This window comes from Apodemus sylvaticus, chromosome 3, assembly GCF_947179515.1.
Source record: "Apodemus sylvaticus chromosome 3, mApoSyl1.1, whole genome shotgun sequence".
In the NCBI taxonomy this organism is placed as follows: Eukaryota; Metazoa; Chordata; class Mammalia; order Rodentia; family Muridae; genus Apodemus; species Apodemus sylvaticus.
The window spans coordinates 129,299,884-129,320,645 of NC_067474.1; the positions used below are offsets into that span (position 1 = coordinate 129,299,884).

The window sequence follows — 20,762 nt, forward strand, 5'->3', positions numbered from 1 at the left end:
AGGGAGTAACCAGGGCCTGGGTGACAGCGAGCAGGAAAGAGCAGCCAGGGTCAGAGGAGACAGGCCTGGGTCAGAGTCACTTGGGGCTTAAGGGCTAGTATTGCTGCTGGGTGTATGGGCTTGTGACTCTGGGTGAGTCACTATCATTCTGAGGTTTGGTTTCTTTATCTGTTAAACGGAGATGTTAACACTCATCTTCAAGGGCTGTCATGGGACTTCAGCATAATACAGCATAATATACACCACGTATCTGTATTTCATATAAATGATTCTTTTGAAAGAGCTATAGAGAACTCTATAAGAAAGCATTGCTTTTCCAAGAAACAGGACCAGGATGGGACTGCCCTCATGGAAGACACAAGGAAAGGGCAGGCGTGTGATGGAATACTAATGACCCCTCAGCAGCAGGACTGTTGTGGGCCTGTCTCCTGTCAGGTAAGGCTTGGTAGCCTTTTGACTTCAGAGGCTCCTAAGCAGAGTGGAAGCTCGAGTAGGAAAGAATCCTGGAGGCAAGTGCTGTGGGAGGAGCTTAGCGCTGTGGGAGGAGCTTAGCGCTGTGGGAGGAGCTTAATGGTATGGGTAGCCTAGGTCCCACCCTAAGGTCTCAGAGCAAGTCTGTGCTGAGATAAAGGGTCCTGAGGGAGACAGTTGGGAGGTGTCTGCGAGGCGGTTTCCCTTCCTGACCTGAGCTTTACCTGTTTTTCAGTGGTGGAGCAGGCTGGTCCAGGAATGCTGGCTTCTTCCGGGTCCCCATACTCCTGCCTAGGCTCCCCCACTTCACTTTGCCTCCAGCTCCTACTTAAGCTCTCCAGACTGGCTTGCTCTGAGGCCTGCCCCTCCCCAGCTCCTGGGCTTTTCTCTCCACACAATAACAGGATGTGATCTTCGAAGAGAGGAAGTGGGGGAGGACTGCTGTGCTGATAGCAGGGAAGGAGGGGGGCTTCTGACTCTCCCTCTCCAGCCTTCCTTTGCTCTGTAGGCCAGCCCCTGCAGCTCCTTTCCCCCTAAGCCCTACCCCAAGTTTCCATCTGAGACAAGTAGGGATGAAGGCTCTTCAGGCCCATGTAGGACTGTTTGCCTGTGGAGATACACGCCTTGGCCACACCTTCTGCGGGACCTACCTTTGGGAGAGACTTGCTGGCCTAGCTTTAGATGCTGTGTTGTTTTCTGCCTGGAACTGCGAGAGTCTAAGGGTGGTCAGGTAGGTCATTCAGCAGTGCTCCATCTGTCCAGTGTCTTCCCACTGGACATGAGCATGATTCAATGCAGTGGGTGATAGAATCAATCAAAAAGTCTTTGTGCAAAGCCAAGCCAAACCAGCATTTGACAGTGTGTGGGCTAGGCTGCAAAAATGGACAGTGAAATTCAGAAAGACAAGGAGCAAGGAGTAGGAGTTAGGCTGAGCTGGGACCCAGCGCTAGGTCACTGGGTTGCATCCCCTCCAGGCCAAGGCTATCCTTAGAACTTCCAAAGCAGATGGAAAAGTTTTCCATCTTCCCTGTCCAATATGACAGCCATTAAACACATACAGTGTTTGAAGATGACTAACACACCAATGAGCTTGTTGTTTGTTTAATTTGAATGAATTTAAATGCAAAGGATCACGTATAGCCATTGGTTATTGATTAGTAAAGCTTTAGATCTTCGTCTACTGGATTACTGGCCACTTGCTAGCCCTATTGCCAAACCTGGTCATGCTGAGTACACAGATCAGTCGGGTAGTTGAAGCCATGCATTAAGGATTACCCTACAGCTGGAGAGATGGCTCAGCGGTTAAGAGAACAGACTGTTCTTCTGGAGGTCCTGAGTTCAAATCCCAGCAACCACATGGTGGCTCGCTACCGATCTATAATGAGATCGGATGCCCTCTTCTGGAGTGTCTAAAGAGAGCTACAGTGTATTTACATATAATAAATAAATAATATTTTTTTTTTTTAAAAAAAGGATTGTCCTAGATGCCGACCAGAAGACTGTCTCACTTGGTGGTCATGGAAGGCTTCCCAGAGAATGCTAGCTCCTGGGGGGGGGGGGTAGTGAGGGGCAGGGGGGGATGGGTGACAGTTTATCAGGGGCACAGAGAGGAAGTTGGACAGCAAGTGTGAGTGCAAGCGCAGCCCTGGGAAGAATGGGCCACGCTTTGGAGATTGCAGTCTTCTGCTGATGGGTCAGTGTGCATGGTTATAAGGGTTGGGCCAGAGACTCCTGGGACTCTGATCACCAGAAACATGAGTTCCCTGGGAGTGATGGGAGCCATAGTGAGGGTTGTGGGCAGGTCGGAGGCTGGTCGGAGCATGTCTTAGGGACTTTGCAGGTGGCCATAGTGGAGAGCACCTGCTGGCAGGGACATAAGTAAGGATTCAGGCAGCCACAGCTTCCACAGCACAGGACGATGGCCTGCTGGACTCAAGCTATGATGAGCTTTCTGTTATTGTTGAGACCTAGTGTGATTGTGAGAAGGCTGTGGTCACAGGACTCTGGAACTTAGAACTGGAACCAACCTCCAAGCAGCTTTTATTTTTATTATTATTATTATTATTATTATTATTATTATACTCTTATGAGAGTATAATACATTAACATCATCCTTCCCTTCCTTTCCTCTCTCCAGCTGCTCTCTTTATCTTCTTTTATTCTTTTGCAAATTCATGGTCTCTTTTTCTTTGTTTTGTTTTAAATTTTTGAATTTTTTATTTTTTTCAGGCTGGCCTCGAACTCAGAAATCCACCTGCCTCTGCCTCCCAAGTGCTGGGATTAAAGGTGTGCGCCACCACTGCCCAGCTTTTTCTTTGTTATTATATATTGTATTTTATCTTTCTCTGTCTCTCGCTCTTTTTCTCTCACACACACTCCTAAATACATGAATGCAACCTGCTCAGTCTCTACAATGTTGTTTGTCCATCTTCAGGGCCCACCAGCTGGTAGTGGGGGGTCAGTTGGTATGCCAGTTCCTGGGGAAGACTTCCTCTCTTGCTCACAGCATTCCTGGGTTGCCTCTAGTTCTCTGTCTAGGGTTGAGGCCTTTTGAGCTTTCCTCCTTCCGTGTTAGCGTGGCTGTTGGTGGAGGACTTGTTCAGGTCTTGTCTAAGCAGCTATGTTGTTGAGACTTAATGGACATGGCTTTTGGGACATCTCTAGGAGACACAGTCTCACAGCATGCTTCCTGGCTCTTACGATCTTTTTCTTCTCCCTTTTCTACAATGATCCCTGAGCCTTAGGTGCAGGAATTATGTTATAGATGTGTCCATTTCGACTGGGCTGTACAACTCTACATTTTGATCAGTTGTGCCTTTCTGTGGTGGTCTCCACCTGCTGCAAAGAGAAGTTTCCTGGATGAGAGGGGAGAGCCACACTTAACTGTGGACAAATATTTAGAATGTAGTTAGGGGGTATTCTGATTCAATAAAGTGGCTGTAGTAGATTCTCCTCCAAGATTCATGATTTCACTAGCCCTGAGTAGTTGGCTGTTTCCAGTACCTGGCATGTACCTCTTGTTAAGCAGGCCTTACTTCCAATTAGAGTACTGTTGGTTCCCGCCAAGGTATGAGTGTCACTATTATACCCTTAGGGTTATCCAAAGATGCTGGTAATTGTGGTTCATAGTTGGGTAGAACCAAGCAGATCTTTATTTATTCCAATGTACTTTCCCCACACTGTTTATTCGAAGGCAGTTCTGTAGACAAGCCTGTCCGCATGGGACAGTGATACCAAGGTGTCAATGAGTCTGAGGGCTGACTGGGAAGAATGGGTTTTGGCGGAGTGGACATGGGGCCCTAGGTCCCAAGGTTGGGGAGCTCAGAAAGAGGACAAGAGTTCCTAGGGGTGCATATCTTCCCAAGAACCCAGGACAGGGAAATGCACTTCCATTTTACAGAGGTCAGAGAGACCAAATGGTTAAGAGAAAAGCCACTGGGAACCAGTCTCTCCCTCCACAGCAAATCAACCCATGGTGCTATGATTGCCACAGAGAGTCCCCTGGGGGATGTCAGAGGGTGGTTTGTATAATTGGAGATATATGTACAAGTTATTTCCTGAGTTCCCTGATTTTGGGGAGAGTCCTCGAGTCTTCATTCAGTTTCCATTATGCAGATGGGAGTCTGACAATAATATCGCCTACCCCTGCCCCCCCCCCCCCCCCGTGCCACCCTGTGACAAAGTCTTCTAAGACCCTTGCCCTTCTGAGATCTACCAGAGCTATGGGATCAGGCTAGAAAACCTGTTCCCACCCAGTGTCTGTGACAACCTGACCAGCTGAGCCCGAGCAGCTCAGGGTCCTCAGCCCCTCCCAGCTCATGGTTCACCCAGCTGCAGCATGGGACCTTCGGTGCTCCTGGGTCCCAGGCTCTAGGGGATCTCAAGGGGCCGGGCCTTCTGCCCTCTGGCTGTTCCCACACAGGCTAAGGGAGGTTTGTTTCTCAGCGCTCCGCCCCTCTCTCTAGCAATTCCCAGTTCGCCACCTATTCAATGGGCTATCAGGCTTTTCCATCACTCTCACCCCCAGTCTGTTACCCCTGAATAGGTGGGATCCAGATAGCTACAGGCACTCCCATCCCCAAGCCCCCAGCCAATCTCTCCGAGGACCGTCTGAGATCTCACAGCAGTGACAGGCTACCTGCCTTACCGCGATGATGAGAACTACGGTTCCTGCATAGCAGCCAGCCCTATTGTCTACCAACACCCTGAAGCTGCAGTCTCAGCTGGACACCTAAACGCCCAGCCTGCCTGGTCTGTGCTGCTGCGTTTGTGTCCTGTCAGTCTAGACAGAGGTAACAGTTACAATCTCTCGTGTTTAGCTCCTGGAGGCAGGTGTCTCCATTCAGGGACTGTATATGCTTCTCCTGTCTTTTGGCTTTGGCTGCCGAGATGACAATGCAAACAGGCCCTGTGCAGGCAGACAGGCCGGCAGGACCAGGCGGTGGCTGCCTGCCTTGCTTATTTGGGTGGGTGGTGTTCGGCTGCCTATAGGCCCTTCAGGGTCCACATCTGCCGGGTTGGGGCTGTGCCAAAGGCGCTGGCTTGTCCAGTTGCCTGGCTGCCTCGCTGAGCCGCAGGGAGCACTGAGCCTGCTGGCAGGCTCCCATGATGCAAATGAGGTCGTCCTAGGCCAGGGGGAGGGGAGCCTTTGTCCTACTCTTGTCTTTGCTGAAGAGTCCTTGGAGAGAGACAAGGGGCCCTCCACAGACCCAAGTACACATGATTAGCTTGCCATCACTCATATTGATGGCCCTCAGAGCTGGGGGGGGGGGCGGTGTTGAAGGGAAACAAGCCGGCCCTGGGCAGTCTCTGCACTTTTCAGGCAGTGAAACACCTCATGATCAATAGAGACAACCCTGTTCCACGGACTACCTCGGCTTTTCTTTCCTTTCCCAGGCCGCGCCTTTGCTGTACCAAAGACAGCCTTTGAAGACTTCCTTCCTCCCTCAGCCAGTGTAAGCCCCGGTTTGTCCCCATGCTTCTTTCTGAACTCCCAGCACCTCTTAAGCCATGTTCTGGGTGTCTGACATTAGCTCCCGTTTATGTCCTGCCTCACCTCTCTACTGACACTGAACCTCTGCGGCTCAGGGCCGAGATAGTGTATTACTGATCTTCAGTGACCCCACCCTGCACAGAGTAGCGGTCCCACCCAGCAGGTGCTTAATAAACACCTGAAAACTCCCATGAGCCTCCAGGGAGGGTGCTTTAAGGATCAGTGCTTTAAGGATGTATGAGTGATCGAAGGGGTGAATGGTTGGATGTCTTCAAAGCAGCCCTTTAAAACTGGGGCCCATAGACTCCCAAGACCTGGGAGGAGAGAGGAGAGAATTCAAACAGAACACAAACATGAATGGGAAAAATAGCATACACACACACACACACACACACACACATACACACACACACACATATGCCAAGAGACAGGAGAGGCATACAGTCTGTGAAAGGAGACACACCTGCCTCCAATATATATATATATATATATATATATATATAATTTGGGGGTGTTATTGTGTAGCCCCAGCTGTCCTGGAACTCACTTTGTAGATCAGGCTGTCCTGCAACACAGAGATTCACATGTCTTTGCTTCCTGAGTGCTGGGATTAAAGCTATGTAGCACCACCTAGCTTAGTGTCTGAGACTTTTGCCACCAATAGATCACCTTGAGATGTTATTTATGATCCTTCCCATAATTATTATCATCATCACCATTATAACTATTATTATTACTTATTATTTTGAGATACAGAGAGAATCATTCTATGTAGCTTAGGCTAGGCTCAAATTTGTGACTCTGCCTTGGCTGTCTTCTAAGTGTTGGGACCATAGGTGTATGCTACTATGCCCAGTTGCCTTATCATAACATTTTAACATAGCTTGAGAATTGTATTTCTGTTTAATTGGTTTTTATTGTAATTCTGTTTTTTTATGTATTTAAGGCATTCATTTAAATAGACTGTCCAAGAGGCCCATGTCAAATACATATATGTATATGCATATTTATATGTATATATGTATATATGTCTTCATTCCTACATGAATTGGTTGGGTTTTCCCCTAGTTCCATCTCTAGCAGTGAAGGGTCTGATGACTGTGCTCAGTACCTGTGGCCCCTTCCTTACTTTGGCTTGAGGATGGGGAGAGATAAGCTCGTGTTGGCGTGAGTGGAGGGGCTCCAGGTGGGTTTCTTGCTCCACTACCACCCTTCAGCTGCAGCTTTTAAAACGTGGTTCATACTCCTCAGTGATTCATATTACCTCCCACATGCCAGGCCAAGGGTGGACTCGTGAGCAAGGCATTTTCCTGGCAGGAAAATGAAGAATAGTAAGTAAGTTAATTATATGGTGGATCCCAAGTGAATAAATGCCAAGGAGGAAAGAAGTCTAGAAAAGGAAATGGGCGGGGCTTTATAGGGTTGAGTTTGCAGCTTTTCAGAGCTCTAAACTGGAGAGCCTCGGCTAATAGATGGGCTTAGGGTCAAGACCCAAGGGAGAGGAGAAGAAAGTTGTGGAGACATCTGGGAGAGAGTATCACGGGGAGAGCCCAGGTAGTGCAAAGGCCCTGAGGTCAGAGTGGGCCTGCAGTGGACAGGAAGTGGCAGAAGGCAGGTGTGGCTAGAGTGAGGAAAGGAGAAACAAGCGACAGGTTAGAGAGCCATCGCATAGAGCAGCCACGCCATCCTGAAGACCAGAGCCTTTGTGTTTTGACTAGGTTACAAATAGGGTTTAAACAAAATTTCTGTCTGTCCTGCTGAGACCAGACTGAACAGAACATAAGCAAGAGCTAGCTTCATCCTTTCCTTTACAAATTGTTCTTATTTATTATTGTCATTGTGGTGTGTGTGTGTGTGTACGTGCATATCGCTGTGCACACATGAAGGCCAAAGGCCAACTCTGTAGAGCTGGTTCTCTCCTCCTGTCTTTACGTGGTGTGATGGTTTGTATATATTTCCCTAAAATGTTACTGTGTGTTTGCAGAAGGATCAACCAAGTCACTGCCTTACCCTCAGGATCAAACCATCTCCACTGAGCTCGCTAGCGGGCATCACATGCGCCTGTGGGGAGGTGCTTCAGAGTTAGACCTCAGCAGCACACACAACCCACACACCTGCTTTCAGACATCTAGCAAGACTGAAACTTTTAACATTAATTTTAATTTCAGTGTTGTATGGGTGTCTGTATGGATGTGTGCATGTGAGTACAGGTGCCTGTGGAGGCCAAAAAGAGTTTCAGTTCTCCCGGAGCTGTGACAGGTATTTGTGAGCCACCTGATGTGGGTGCTAGGAACTAAATTCAGGTCTTTCCAAAAGTAGTGTGCACTTTTAATCACTGAGCAATCTTTACAGCTGCCCCTTCCTTTTTGGGGACATAAGGTCTCACTCTGTAGTTCAGAACAACACAGAATTCACCATGTGGCCTGAACTTGCAGTGATCCTCCTGCCTCAGTCTCCCGAGGGCTGTCTCGCTGGTGTGTATATTATAAGCTCTGTCCTGTTGTATATCCATCCCCTAGTAAGCAGCAAGCGTGTGGTGAACGAACAAATGGAAGCACACTGGGGTGAAATCTGGGAAAGAGAACAATAAGTCAGTGGTGGAGAGGCAGGCGGGAGGCCTGGGCTGCACAGAGGACTGCCTGGGATTAGTTCTATCTCTCCTAAGTGACTGTGTGGCCTTCACTTAGAAACGTGCAGGGCCATACTTTCCCTAGCTGACAAATGAGGAGCAGGATGGGTGTTCCTCAGGGTGAGCCTGTGGCCACGAGACACCAGTTCTAGAAGTTTGCATCCCTGCCTGGTTCATTGCTGGCCTGGAGCCCTGATGGGCAGGCAGCAGAGCTGTGCAGAGGCCACTGTGCAGAAGAGACTTGGCCTCAGGCCTTCTGCTGGCAGGAGGGTCCGGCTTTGCCCCTCTTACTTTCTTGGCTGAGTGAGGAGGCAGCAGGAGGATTTGATTGATCTTCTCTTCTGGGGGGTCCTCCCCATAAATCTCCCTGGCCCACTGGGGTCTCCTAGGACTCGGGAACAGCAGCCAGTGCATTCCTTGGCTCTGTGGGTTCCAGGCTGGTACCTTAGCCTCTTTTAGTTCCTCACTCCGAATCCATGTGTGAGGCCAAATGCTTGTCTACCCTGATCATAGCCCCACTTTAAGTTCCAGAAAGCCTCTATCCAGGGAGTCACCAGTCTTTGTCCAAGTCTGACCCTGAGATCACATGGCACGACCTTGAGTAGACCTGCCCCAGGCTCCCAAAGAGTCAGGACTCCTTAACCCTATGATTATCTCTTGTGTGTCCAGTAAAGCCCACAGCTTCATTCTTTCTTTTACAAATTGTTCTTATTTATTGTTGTCATTGTGGTGTGTGTGTGTGTGAGCCTATAGCTGTGCATACATGGGGGTCAAAGGCTAACTTTGTAGAGTTAGTTCTCTCCTATTTTTACGTGGTGTGTTGGTTTGTATATGCTTGTCCTGGGGAGTGGCACTACTAGAAGGTGTGACCTTTTTGAAGTAGGTGTGGCCCTGTTGGAGTAGATGTGTCACTGTAGGTATGTGCTTTAAGACCTTCATCCTAGTTGCCTGGAAGTCATTATTTCTGCTGCAGTCTTCAGATGAAGATGTAGAACTCTCAGCTCCTCCTGCACCAAGTCTGCCTGGATGATAATGGACTGAACCTCTGAACCTGTAAGCCAGCCCCAATTAGATGTTGTCCTTATAAGACTTGCCTTGGTCATGGTGTCTGTTCACAGTAGTAAAACCTTGACTAAGCCACGTGGGCTCCTGGGATAGAGCTAGAGTCATCGTGTGGGTTCCAGGGACAGAGCTCAAGTCACCAGGCTTGCACAAGTGCACCACCTGAGAACACATTTTGCTGGGCCCTTGTGGACTCTTTCTTGTTGAAAGGTTTTAGAAACACATAGTAAAATGCACAGACCTGGACAGCAAGCCCAACTGTATCAGCACATGGTTATCAAAATATTAAAGATCTGTTTAAAGATCTGTTTGTGATAAAGTAATCTAAGTTTGTTTTTATACTGTACCTGGTGGATCTGTGGAAACTTCAGAACTTCAATGGCTACTTCATGATTGCATGGGTACTATGTCCAAACACCCGTAGCACTTGTGGGGTGAAAGGAAGGCAACAGAAGGCTGCGCTTTACAATCTTTATTCATAATGGAAGGAACTTGCAAAGTGCATTGACAGGATAGTAAACAGAGGCACGATCCCCTGTCCAAGGGAGTGATCACTGGAGGGCAGCTGGGTGAGTGAGAATCTGAGTGGAGGGCTCCACATCCCTCAAACATCTCTGAAGGCGCCCTTAGTGGCGGCCTGATCTTTTGCCTTCGCTGGAATTCCTCCTGGGAGAGTTCTGCCCCCTCTCTGGAACACACTTCCCTAGGGCTGGACAGTTCAAGGGCTCCCACTTACTGTGGAGATTCTGGGCATTCAGTCAGTGCCAGGCCAGGCATCGTATATTCTGAGATTTAATTTTATAAAGTGTTTGTGTGTGTGCGCACGCGCGCATGCGTGCAGGGTGTGTGTGTGTATGTGTGTGTGTGTGTGTGTGTGTGTGTCTGTCTGTCTGTCTGTATCTGTGTTCTATCCTTGGAGATGATCAGTATTAAACGCACAAACACAGAAGTCAATATGGCATGGCGATTTGTGAGACTAGCTGTGTATAGAGTAGAGAAGACTTAGGGGGGAGGTGAAGGGAAGTCAAAGAAATCTTCCTGGAGAAAGGGACTTTTAAAGCAAGACTAGGAGGGTCACTGTTCTAAGAGGGACTTGAAGAGAGCACCCCAGACAGAGGGCTATAATAAAGGAGCCTTGGGCCAGGTACGGCTGAAGAGGAGGGCTGATTCTCCTGGGGAAGGAGTTGGAACATTATTTTAAGGACCAGTAATAGCCCAAATAAGATCCTCCAGGAATTTTCAGGCTTGCACCAAAGATTAATGGGGAGGATATTACAAAAATATACAAATGAAGAGGGCTTTTATCTTTATAGTCTGAACACCCACCTGGAGGGTTGGGGGTGTAGCTCGGTGGTAGAGTGCTTGTAATAGGCCCTATAAGATTTGTGTCTTAGTACCATAGGGCAAAAACAACAAATGCGAAAGAAATTAAACACCCTTCTCGAATACGTCACCCAGTTTTTTTCTCAGCCTGAGCTCTCTGGCTGCATGGCTTTCCCCTTCATAACTTTCTGTGCAGTCGACAGCCTGGCTAACTTTCCCTCAGCGTTGCAGGCAGGAAGCCTTCCTTAGTGATTCAGTCATCATCTGTTACTTCAGAGCTCTGGGTACAACATGCGTCATGCTTACATAACCACTGACTGGTTATATGTCGGTGTTTATTCTCCCTCCCTGTAACCTACCTGTGAGTGAAACAGGGTGGGAGTTGGGCAGCTGAAGAGAGGGAAGCTTTTGAGTTTTCAGTTGTTCAGAGTGTGGCCTGCACCCCAGCCTGGGATTGGACCCGCACAGTGCCACCTCCTGGCAGTAAGTAGAATGGCAGGTAAGATGGGGGGAGCAGGGATGGATGGGTGCCGCAACACTCTTGAGTGAGGAGAAGAACACCAGTTCTAGTCTGGTGGAAGGTTCACCTAGGGGACCGGTGATTATAGATGAGAGCTGGGTAAGAAACTGGGAGGTGGGGGGAGGGGGAGACCAAGTGTGGATAGAACAGCTGCCTGAGACGAGGACCCAGGGTCCAGCCCTGAGGTCTGAAGAGACCCATCCAAACTTCCAGACAACAGGGACCCCTTTGTTTATAAGGCTAGGAAGGCAAGCCTTTCCCTGGATGAAAACTTCCAGGGACCAGGGGCCTGATTAAAGCTAAGTGTCCACCCATCCCTCCTCCCTCCAAGTTGTTTCTGGAACAACTTGTTTTTGCTTTAAAGCCTGGGACTTTGACCTGGGGACTGTTTTCTCCCTTTGGTCACCTTGTGTCCTTCCTGCTCATCTTCTTCCCTGACTGTGCTCAAAGTATAGTTCTGGCAGCATCCGCCTCCCCTCGGGGTTTTATTTAAGTTGTGGGTGCTTGGGGAAAAGATTGTGTCTCCTGAGCTGGTGGCAGAGGCTTGGTGTTCTCTGAGGGCATGAACTAGTAAGTGGGTAGCACCAGAGGAGCCTCTCTGCACATCTTAGACTCCACATTTGGTTGCTGGAGTATCCCAGGATTGTGGGATTTCACTTTCCTGCCTCCTCCTGCCTCCTCCTTAAAAAAAAAAAAAACCTGTATGTTGGGCCTGTATTTGATCCCTCTGTTTAACTAACACACACACACACACACACACACACACACACACACACACACACACACACACACACACACAGCATTCTGGGGAAGCCATGGGTCCTACCTTGAGGCATTGCCGCCACCCAGCTAAGTCAGAAACTTAACCTGAGAGTTTCCAAGTGGGCAGCAGCTAGTCACTCATCTAGAAACCACACCCTGGCTTTTCTACCTCCCAAACACTGATCAAAGCCTTCTCTAATGCAGCCCGGTGAGTGGCTGCATGTCTCCCAAGTCTCCCTCTCCCAATTCTGACGATCTTTTTCATTTTCTCAAATGGAGATCTGACCTTGGTTTCCTGCACACTGTTTAAAACTGATGAGGAAGGCAGGTGGATATTTGCTAATCCCACCCCATTCCTTTCATTCCAACCAGTGGCTCTCTGGCTGTTCATTAACACCTACCAAACCTGCTCCTCAGTGTTCCTGAAGATCCTCAGCCTGTTCATGTTAAGAACAGGCTAGCCATGTAGAGTTAGACATGAAGAGTTTCCATACAGTCCCCTGGGATTCCCATGGTCACAGGCCCACTGCACATGTGTGGAAGTAGTTGTGCAGACATGTGCACAGAGGAAACAGGCTCTTACCTGTCCTGTTTTTGTTTTTCCTTTGGACAGGAACTAGGACCTGCTGACCAACGTGACTCGGGATAAGCAATGCTGTGGAAGCCTTCACAAGTGTCGTCCCAGCACCATCCACAGTGCCCTGGCTGGTGGTTAATGTCTCAGGCACCCATTCTTAGCTTCCTTACTTCCTAAACCTGGTCAAGCCAGATTGATAGTGGCTTCTTGGGAACAGGGACTTAGTCTCATGTTGGACCTGGATCGCAGGCTCCACGTTCTGTACTCAGGGACAGATGGGCATGATGAGTGTACCCTGGGGCTGTCTAAAGGCATCGAGTACCTGCCTGGAGCCAGGACAGCATGAGATCTCTTACCTGAGTGTGCACTGGAAGGGCTGAGTGCAGTGTCCTTTTGGGAATCCATGCAAGCAACAGGGACTGCCAAAAAATCCTCTCCCCTCCTTTCCTTAGGAAAGGGGTCTAGCCTGCTCTCGCATCTCAACTTCTATATTCTGGGGTAGCTGGGGCAAGGAGGCCCACCATGGCCGTAAGCCCCAGACTTCAGTAGGTACTTGGCCATTCTTAGTGTTTGGAAGGTCGGGCAGATGCTATGTGTCCTGCTGGGTGGGAGATGTGCTGGGATGGTCTGGTTCTATGATGTTGACTTCTGGGGCACAGATGAACTTCTCATGGCTACTCCTGTCTACAGACTGCGCCTGGGCATTGGGAAGACTCAGGGACTGAGCAGAACAAAGGCAGAATGCCAAGATATATGCATGAAGTAGGCATGCACACATGCACACATGCACACATACACACGGAGGAAGCAGGTTCGGGGCTCCCACCTGCTTTGGACATTCCAGGGAACCACTGGTTGGGATGAAATGAGGAATGAGGCAGGCTTAGCAAATATCCGCCATGCTTTCCTTGGCAGTTTCAAACAGATTGCAGATCTCCATTTGAGAAAATAACAAGGTCATTGGAGGTGGGAGATGTCTCCTGTGATGAAGAGAGGTGGATCTGAAGGCAGATGCTGAGACTGCTGATCAAGTCAAATCTTGCCTGAGGCTTGCCAGGTTATCAGGGACTATGGGAACCAATGGAGAATGTTGACGGGCTATGAGGAAGGTATAGGGAACCCCTGGATTGGTCAGGACTGGAGACTGTGAAGTGAGTCTTTGTTTCGGGTGAGGTGGGGTCCCAGGGTCTGGCTTGGTGGGTCAGAAGCAAGAGGAGAGTGGTAGGCAGATGTAGAGAAAGCAGGCAGCTGAGCCTTCCCTGTGTCTTTGCCACAGATGTTTTCTTCTGGCTCCCAGAGCCAGCCAAGCCTTCTGTCAGACTTTCAAGAAGCCCCACCCACTGGGCCCATTCAAGGCAGGGCTGAAAATGTGTCACACCTTTCCCTGGGAGCCCAGCCCCATTGCCAGGAAAGGTGAGCTCAGAAGACACTTCTGAGGTAGAGTGAGTGTTGGGGAGGCTGGGACTTCCCCCTTACTTCCCCTGTTCCCCGGGTCCACCTCCGTAACTGGTTTCTGAGGGGGTACCTTAAATGCCAGTGTGCTGGGCTGGGCCTCAGCCAGGCCTGGCAGCTCTTCTCCATGGGAGGAAGGGCAGTTTCTCTTTACCAGTCTACCAGTTCTTCCTCCCCGCCCTCTCTCCACTTCTGCCTTACCCAATCCAGCCTCTCTTAGAGCCAGACTGTCTCCAGCTGATCTCATACAAACACCCCAGACCTCCAGCAGCTCCGGGAGTCAACACACCAGTGGAGGCCCTACCGTTGCCTGCAGCCATGTTGGCCCTCAGTCTGATCGTGCTGGGACTGCTCACCGAAGTGACACCTGCCAGCTGTCAACAAGGTAGCACAGGACAGGGGTGCCTGGGCTGCAGGGAAGAGAGGGCAGACACAACTGGGGGAAGAGGGCCGGTTGGAAAACAGTGACCGAGGTTGGATGGGGTGGTGGCCTGCGAGGCTATGCTTTGGAGTGGGAATGCGCACTGGACCACAGGTCCTCTGACTTAGGTTCTGTGATTGATTTGTTTTCCTTCAGTGAGAGGGGGGACAGCAGAGAACATGTTGGCTCCAGGTTTAGAAGAGGAACAGGAATTGAGATCCAAACTTCACAGCAGGGATTGTCCCAGAGACAACTGGGTCCTGGGGCTAGAACCAGAGGCTGGGAAGGGCCCTGGTGCACCCTCAAATGCTTGCTCTGGATACAAAAGGCGGCGGGGGGTGGGGGGGGGATTCAAGTCATAAGCTACTGGATGGGATGACCTAAGTCTTCTTTCTCACGTTCTCCAGAGTAGTCCCACTGTGGGTGTACTCTTCACCAAGCACTTTGTCTTGCTGTGTGACCATGAGGAAATTCCTACCCCACTCTGTGTCTTAGGCTATTTTTGTTGTTATTGTTTTAATTCATTCTCAGTAAATCTTACCCTGCCTACCTCTCAGAGCTGCTGTCAGGTTGGAGGTATGAAAGGGCTTTGTATCCAGTAGTCTGCTTTCCAGAGGGGGCTGGAAAAGTTGCTTATATATATTGGCTTCACTTCTGAATCCCATGACTTAGAGGCCCTCAGAGAAACTAAAGTACCAGAGAGATTGAGTAACTTTTATTGGCTCATGAAGAAACTGGTCCAGGACCATTTCTCTTCTGCTTTTGACTGTCTCTTGCTCTATAAGCTCTCCCCAGAGCCACAAGAGGGGGAACAGAAGATTGTGGTCCCTGGTGTCTGTGAGGAGTTAGCTGTAAGAACCACAGAAGAAGGAAAATGGGAGGGGACCTCCCAGGGTCGTTCCCAATGCCTGAGCATCAGAGTCCAGGAAAAGCAATGGGCTTGAGCCCAAGTTCCTTGCACAGAGTGGGAAGGGACATATCCAAAACACTGACCCTTGCCGCGCAGTCATGTGCATCTTTTACTAAGGGTCGCTAACCTGGAGCTACCATGGCTACAACCCAGAGTTCCGTGATCCTTTCTTTCACCTGTCACCCTTAGAGACAGCACTAAGGCTAATCAAGTGACTACTGCAGCAGAAGAGCATCGAGGTGGACTCCAAGGAGGACTTTGGGGTGGGAATGAGGCAGACTGAGTTCTTTGATGTCCAGCCTCATATAACATAGGATGGCTCTAAGTTGTACAGTCTTGTTTGAAGGCAGGATTCTCCCCCCAGTCTCCTCTTTCCTCCCGAGACTTAGCTGCTGGATATCTTGCCTTTGGAGAGTCAGATCTTTAGTTTGCTGGGGAAAATGGTTGTCCTTGGGGCTGCCAGTGGCCTGAGGAAGTTTTAAGGGTTGGAGTTGAGATCAAGGATGAAAAGATAGAAGGGGTACATGGCTAGACCTTAACCTGGGCGCTGGCCTTTGTGCTCTGCCCACCCCGTTAGAGAGGTTAAAGGGGCTCCAACCCAGAACCCAACATCCTAACTCTCTCACTTCTCCACACCCCAGCTGAGCAGCCAGTGCTGAGCAGCTCTGGCCAGACCTCACCCCCTAATCCTCTCAGAGAAGTTTATGTTCTAGAACTGGATCTTCCAGATGCCAGCCTTGGCCTGGCAGCTCTGGGCCAGCTGAGGGAGGAGAGGCCACTCCCAGTTGACATGGAGGCTGAGGCCACTCCCAGCTGACTGACAGAGAGGCCCAGGCCAGCCATTGGAGCTGCCCTTTGGTCCCTGTTTTCTTGCACTTCCTGGGGGGCCCTGCATGTGACTGTTGGGGGTGTGTGCAAGAAGGAGGCTCTGGGAGCCTGTTTTCTCTGAGGCATGTTCCCTTTTTGGCTGCTCAGGTTTTCTTCAAACTTCAGTGGGCTCTGGGCCCCCATCCTCCCTTCATATTTAGAAGAGTGGACAGGCCTTATGTCTGTTCTGGCCACTCAGATGTCGCCCTGGGCCCTACAGAGTGCCCCGACTGCTCCGTGCCTGCAGCTCTTCTTCCTTTCCCAGGTCTCGGGAACCTTCAGCCCTGGATGCAAGGCCTCATTGCTGTCGCTGTGTTCTTGGTCCTTGTTGCAATCGTCTTCGCTGTCAACCACTTCTGGTGCCAGGAAGAGCCGTACGTGCCATGTGAAGGCCCTGGGCTTGGCGGCCCTCAAATCTTTGCTTTTACCCTAGCAGGGGATAACCTCAGGAGTTCTCACTAAAGTCCTGTCGCTGTGAGGAAGGGAAACCAGGGCTCAAGTACCCAGAAGAGTTGATGACAGAGTCAGCTTGGAGCCGTTCCGGTTCCTAGGCCTGTACTCTATTGGCCTCACAGCTCTCCCATCTCCTCCTGCACCCTGCCTCCGGCATGGACTTGGAGAAACATCTTCTCTCCTGGGTGTCTCAAGTTTTGATTTTTGTTTCTGTCCATGAGGTTGGGATGGGAGCCTGGCCTTCCTCCTGAAACAGAAGGCTCCACCCTTTTGGAGGGTCAGCTACATATGATGCAGAGGGCTTCCAGGCACAGGCTGGATAAATAGTTCAAGTCAAATGCATCTGAAGGAAAGAGAGTGCAGAACACTGCCTGAGGTGGTTTGGTGGCTGGGATGGGGTTAATTAGTATGACTTCATTGATTGGATGGTTACCTCAAAACCTGACAGACAGGAAGTCAGTCAGAGAATAAGGTGGTGCAGGAAAATACACTTGAGTCCCAAGTTTGGGGCCTGGCACTAAGGCCAGCGGCCAGGCATGGACGTGCGGAGATCAAGAGCCCCACTGGGTGAAACTGCAGCTGCCTTAGGGGATCTTTTCCCAGATGTCATTAAGGTAGTCTGGCATCCGGGGGTCTAGCAGCCCAGCCCAGCATTTGGAGTACGTACAAGGAGCTCAGGGGTGGAGATGGATGGGGGTGCCAGGGTGTGGCTGGTGAGGTCATTAGGACCTGGGTCCGGCAGTTATCAGTGAACTAGACTGGAAGCTTATGTCGGTGCAGCTGAGTTCAGCGGAGGAGATGACTTTGACAGAGTTAAGTCCTTCTAACTGTTCCATGTGGGTGTGTGGTACACAAAACAAGTTCAGGGACACAGGAGGCTGAGCACGAGGCTGGACAGTCTAGATGTGGAGAGGGCAGAGGCAGAGGCAATGGGTCGAGGAAGCTGTGTGCGAGGGATCCTGGGAGTCGATGGAGGGAGGCGTGGGGAGCACTAAGGAAGGACAGGGATGACTCTAGAAGACTCCCTAAGGCAGAGGACACTGAGAACAAGTTGAACTGACTTGGGTGGGACATGTCTGCTGTGACATGCCTATGGGATGTCTGAGGACAACTGAGCACGTATTAGGGACCCACAAAAAAGCAGTCTGAGATGGGAAGGCAGGAGTTTCCTGACAGAAATGCACTGTTGGCTCCGTGTCTGCCTTAGGTGGCCACCAACCATGGCTAATTTGGGATGTACTCTGCTGAGTCCTTCTGGGTCTGTGAAGGGATTGAGGGTGAGGGTGTGGAGTGAGTGGAAAGAGACCTGGGACTTAGGACGAGCATCTTACAATTGCCTGTGTTCCCATTTTCCTTGTGGATCAGATAGGAAGGTTGTGAGGCCTAAGGAGGAGGAGGAGGAGGAGGAGAAGGAGGAGGAGGAAGAGAAGGTGGAGGCTAAAGCTGGTGTCGACCAGGCTCGGGGGCAGAGGTGCTTTCTGAGTTGGGGGTGCTTTCTGAGTTGGGGGTGCTTTCTGCTTGCACCTTGAGGACCAGGGCCCGGAACAGAGTCTTCCTGGATGGTTCGGAGTGGACAGTCATTGGTGAGTCCTGCTAATGAGATTCTTCTCCAGGGAGCCTGGGAGCACGGTGATGGTCATTGGAAACAAGGCAGATGGAGTCCTGGTGGGAATGGACGGCCGATACTCCTCAATGGCATCTGGTTTTAGGTGAGGTGCTACTGGGGGAGCTGGGAAAGGTGGGGAGCCCAAGGAGAAAGACTGATGGAGAAAAGGGCTAGTGAGGCAAAGAGGATTCTGCCAGGACTATGGTGCTCTGTGGGGAGACAGAGAAGGCTCAGTTGAGGGAGGTAGGAAGAAGGGGTTCAGTGCTGAAAGGGGGAGTCAGTGAAAGGGATCTGTGAAAAAGGAGTTCTCAGTGGGAAGCTCAGTGGGAAACTGAGTAGGAGGGACAGGGTATTTGGGTGGGGGTGTTTCTAGGGAACATCCAGTCCAGGCACACAGGTCAGGATATGTTGGGGGAGGGGAAGGCCTCTCCTCTCCCCCACCCTGCTCAGATGCTAATTCTGGAGAGAAAGCTGATGCAGGGTGGTGAAGGTGGGGATGGGGTGGGGGTGGGTGGGGTGGGGGTGATGAGGGAGGAGGGAAATGGAAATGGGAAGCCAATGACCCAGTAAGCCTTACCACCTTTTTCAGGTCCAGCGAGCACAAGAATGCCTTCGAGAATGTTCTGGAGGAAGAGGGCAGGGTCCGCAGCACAGCCATGTGACAAGCTCCTCTATGGCCCTAGTCCCTAGGCTACAGGGAATATAGAGTTGATGCCCACCATCTCACCAGCCACTGCTCTACAGGAATCTATTGAAACAAGCTAGCCCTCTCACCTCTTGAATCACAGCCATCTCAGGCTAGGACTCAGACCAAGCTGTGCACAGCACGTCTGACCCTGGGTTTCCTGGGGTCTTCTACCCAGTTCTGAGGAGCCTTGTAAAGAGATGACTGGTTCAGCTTCTCCCCTCCCCGACCCTCCTGCAACTATAGAAGTGGCTCTTATTTCTGTGAAATAAAGACTTTTTATATTTCTGGGGTGGAGACTCTGACCCAGCTTCCAGGCTCTAAGCAAGGCCTCACGCACCCATTTCTTTTCAACTGTGATAACTACTTTCTAGGGTCCATTGCCATGGTGAACTCACAGGTTATCCAGAAGCCATGGTCCCATAAGGTAGCTAGGGACTTAGGAACCCAGTTGGAGAGGATGAGGCTGTGACTGGGTGGGAATAAGAAAGCTTGTCTCTTCTGGTGTCTGGGAGTGTATGGGGAACTCCCATGGGTGTGGACATTCCTGGGAGAGTTGAATTCATCCTTGTCGGTGGGGTGGCCCTTGTCTCTTCAAACTAAATCCTTTCTTGGCCTGAGCAGGCAAAAGATCTTCCCAGGAGAAGACTCTGATGAGAGCTGAGTATCCTGGACACCTGCAGCCCTGGTCCATTTCAAAATGTCTCCCATGTGCAGAGGGCAGGATGAGGCCAGAGACCTGTGTGCGCTTAGGAGCTTTTACGCTGGCCTTGTCTAGGCTGGGCCCTTATGCAAGACCATCCTTCCCCACAGGTCCATGGATCTTCTGGAGATTTCCTGTACAACACCCCACCTACTCTGATCAGCTCCCTCCCCTTCCCAGGGCTCAGAGTGGTGGCTATCACATGGGAAATGGAGGGAAAAAAACGGGCTGAGCGAGGAAGCCCAAACTCCTGTCAGCCTACTGTGTGACCTTGAGAGAGCTGCTGTCATTCCAAGTTCCATAGTCCTGTGTGGAGGATTTGGTTCCTCTCTGGCAGAACTAGAATAGAACCTGGTTGTCACCGGTATTCCAGTATTCTCACCCTGAGAATACACCAGTATTCTCAGCCCTGGTGGAGATGGGAATCAGGGAACGTGGTGTGGCATAGCAGACATATGCACCTGCCTGACCCGGCTCCTCTGCTGTATCTGTGTGTCTCACTGAACAGCATCTGTCCTTCCGTAGTAAAAAACCCAAATAGGCTCCTTTCCAGGGCCAGAGGCCTGTGTGGACGGTGGTCAGAGCCCCCTTGATTCAAGATGTTTCTTTCCTACCTGTCTCACCATTTCTCAGCACCCTTGCTTCAGGGTCACAGCGATTACTTTGTGGTCTAAGGCTTGCCTGAATGTCTCAAGGACATTCACAGATCATCTCCCTGCGGTTTAGGAGCCCGCCTGCAGCAGAGGGAGAGCTCTCAGCAGAAAATGACAAGTAGTGCTTCTGTTCCAGGTTTCCCTGCCCTGCTGTGTGATCTTTGTAAGTCTTTCCCTCTCTGGTCTTTAGCTTTATGGACATTGATCGTTGCTCCTGTGGGTTTTTTGTTTATTTGTTTTTTCTGTAACTCAAGCCATCTCACTCATTTTTCTGCCAGTCTGAAGTGTAGGGACTATTCTTTTTCCTTTTTCCTTATCCTTCTGAAATTATTCCTTGACCAAAGCAGAAAGCAAAGCCAGGGGCCAGCCAGCTCAGCTTTTTTCTTACTGAAGGAGAAACAGAAAATAGTACAGGCTAGAGGTCTTGGCTAAGGCACAAATATTCCCTTTAGTACAGCTAGACCTGATCCCCTTGTGGGTGACCACATTCTTTCCCACCCCTGCTCTCAAGTTGTTCCTAGGAAGTGGGTTCAAATGAACTCCTCTCCGACCCCCCATTCCCCCCCCCCAAGTTTGCTGGCGGTCAGGTCGGAACCACCTGTGAGGTGTTACCAGGAGAGACTTGCTTCCTCCAAAGCTAATCCTGTACCCCCCAGCAACTGTGCAGATGCCCTG

General features: G+C 50.4%; 1 protein-coding gene across 8 annotated transcripts; it reads left to right on the forward strand.

Moving 5' to 3' along the window:
* Positions 1-973: 973 nt before the first annotated feature.
* On the forward strand, positions 974-19,019 carry Pdzk1ip1 (PDZK1 interacting protein 1). Of its 8 annotated transcripts, none has more exons than XM_052177022.1 (9): positions 974-1,201; positions 4,517-4,763; positions 5,368-5,426; positions 12,374-13,394; positions 13,614-13,750; positions 14,050-14,174; positions 16,253-16,361; positions 18,054-18,149; positions 18,636-19,019. In XM_052177022.1, the coding sequence occupies exons 5-9, from the start codon at positions 13,614-13,616 to the stop codon at positions 18,706-18,708; spliced, it is 540 nt and encodes a 179-aa protein (XP_052032982.1). In that variant the 5' UTR covers positions 974-1,201; positions 4,517-4,763; positions 5,368-5,426; positions 12,374-13,394; the 3' UTR covers positions 18,709-19,019. The 8 variants fall into 8 exon arrangements, with proteins under 8 accessions (XP_052032982.1, XP_052032989.1, XP_052032985.1 ...); XM_052177029.1 differs by having other exon boundaries at positions 13,253-13,394; XM_052177025.1 differs by lacking the exon at positions 4,517-4,763.
* Positions 19,020-20,762: the final 1,743 nt, after the last annotated feature.

Excerpts from the sequence above, each read along its gene's own strand:
- Pdzk1ip1 (XM_052177022.1), top strand. The coding sequence starts at position 13,614 with ATGTTTTCTTCTGGCTCCCAGAGCCAGCCAAGCCTTCTGTCAGACTTT. Across the intron at positions 16,362-18,053 it reads TTCTGGTGCCAGGAAGAGCC|GGAGCCTGGGAGCACGGTGA; the intron begins GTACGTGCCATG and ends ATTCTTCTCCAG. Across the intron at positions 18,150-18,635 it reads TCAATGGCATCTGGTTTTAG|GTCCAGCGAGCACAAGAATG; the intron begins GTGAGGTGCTAC and ends CACCTTTTTCAG.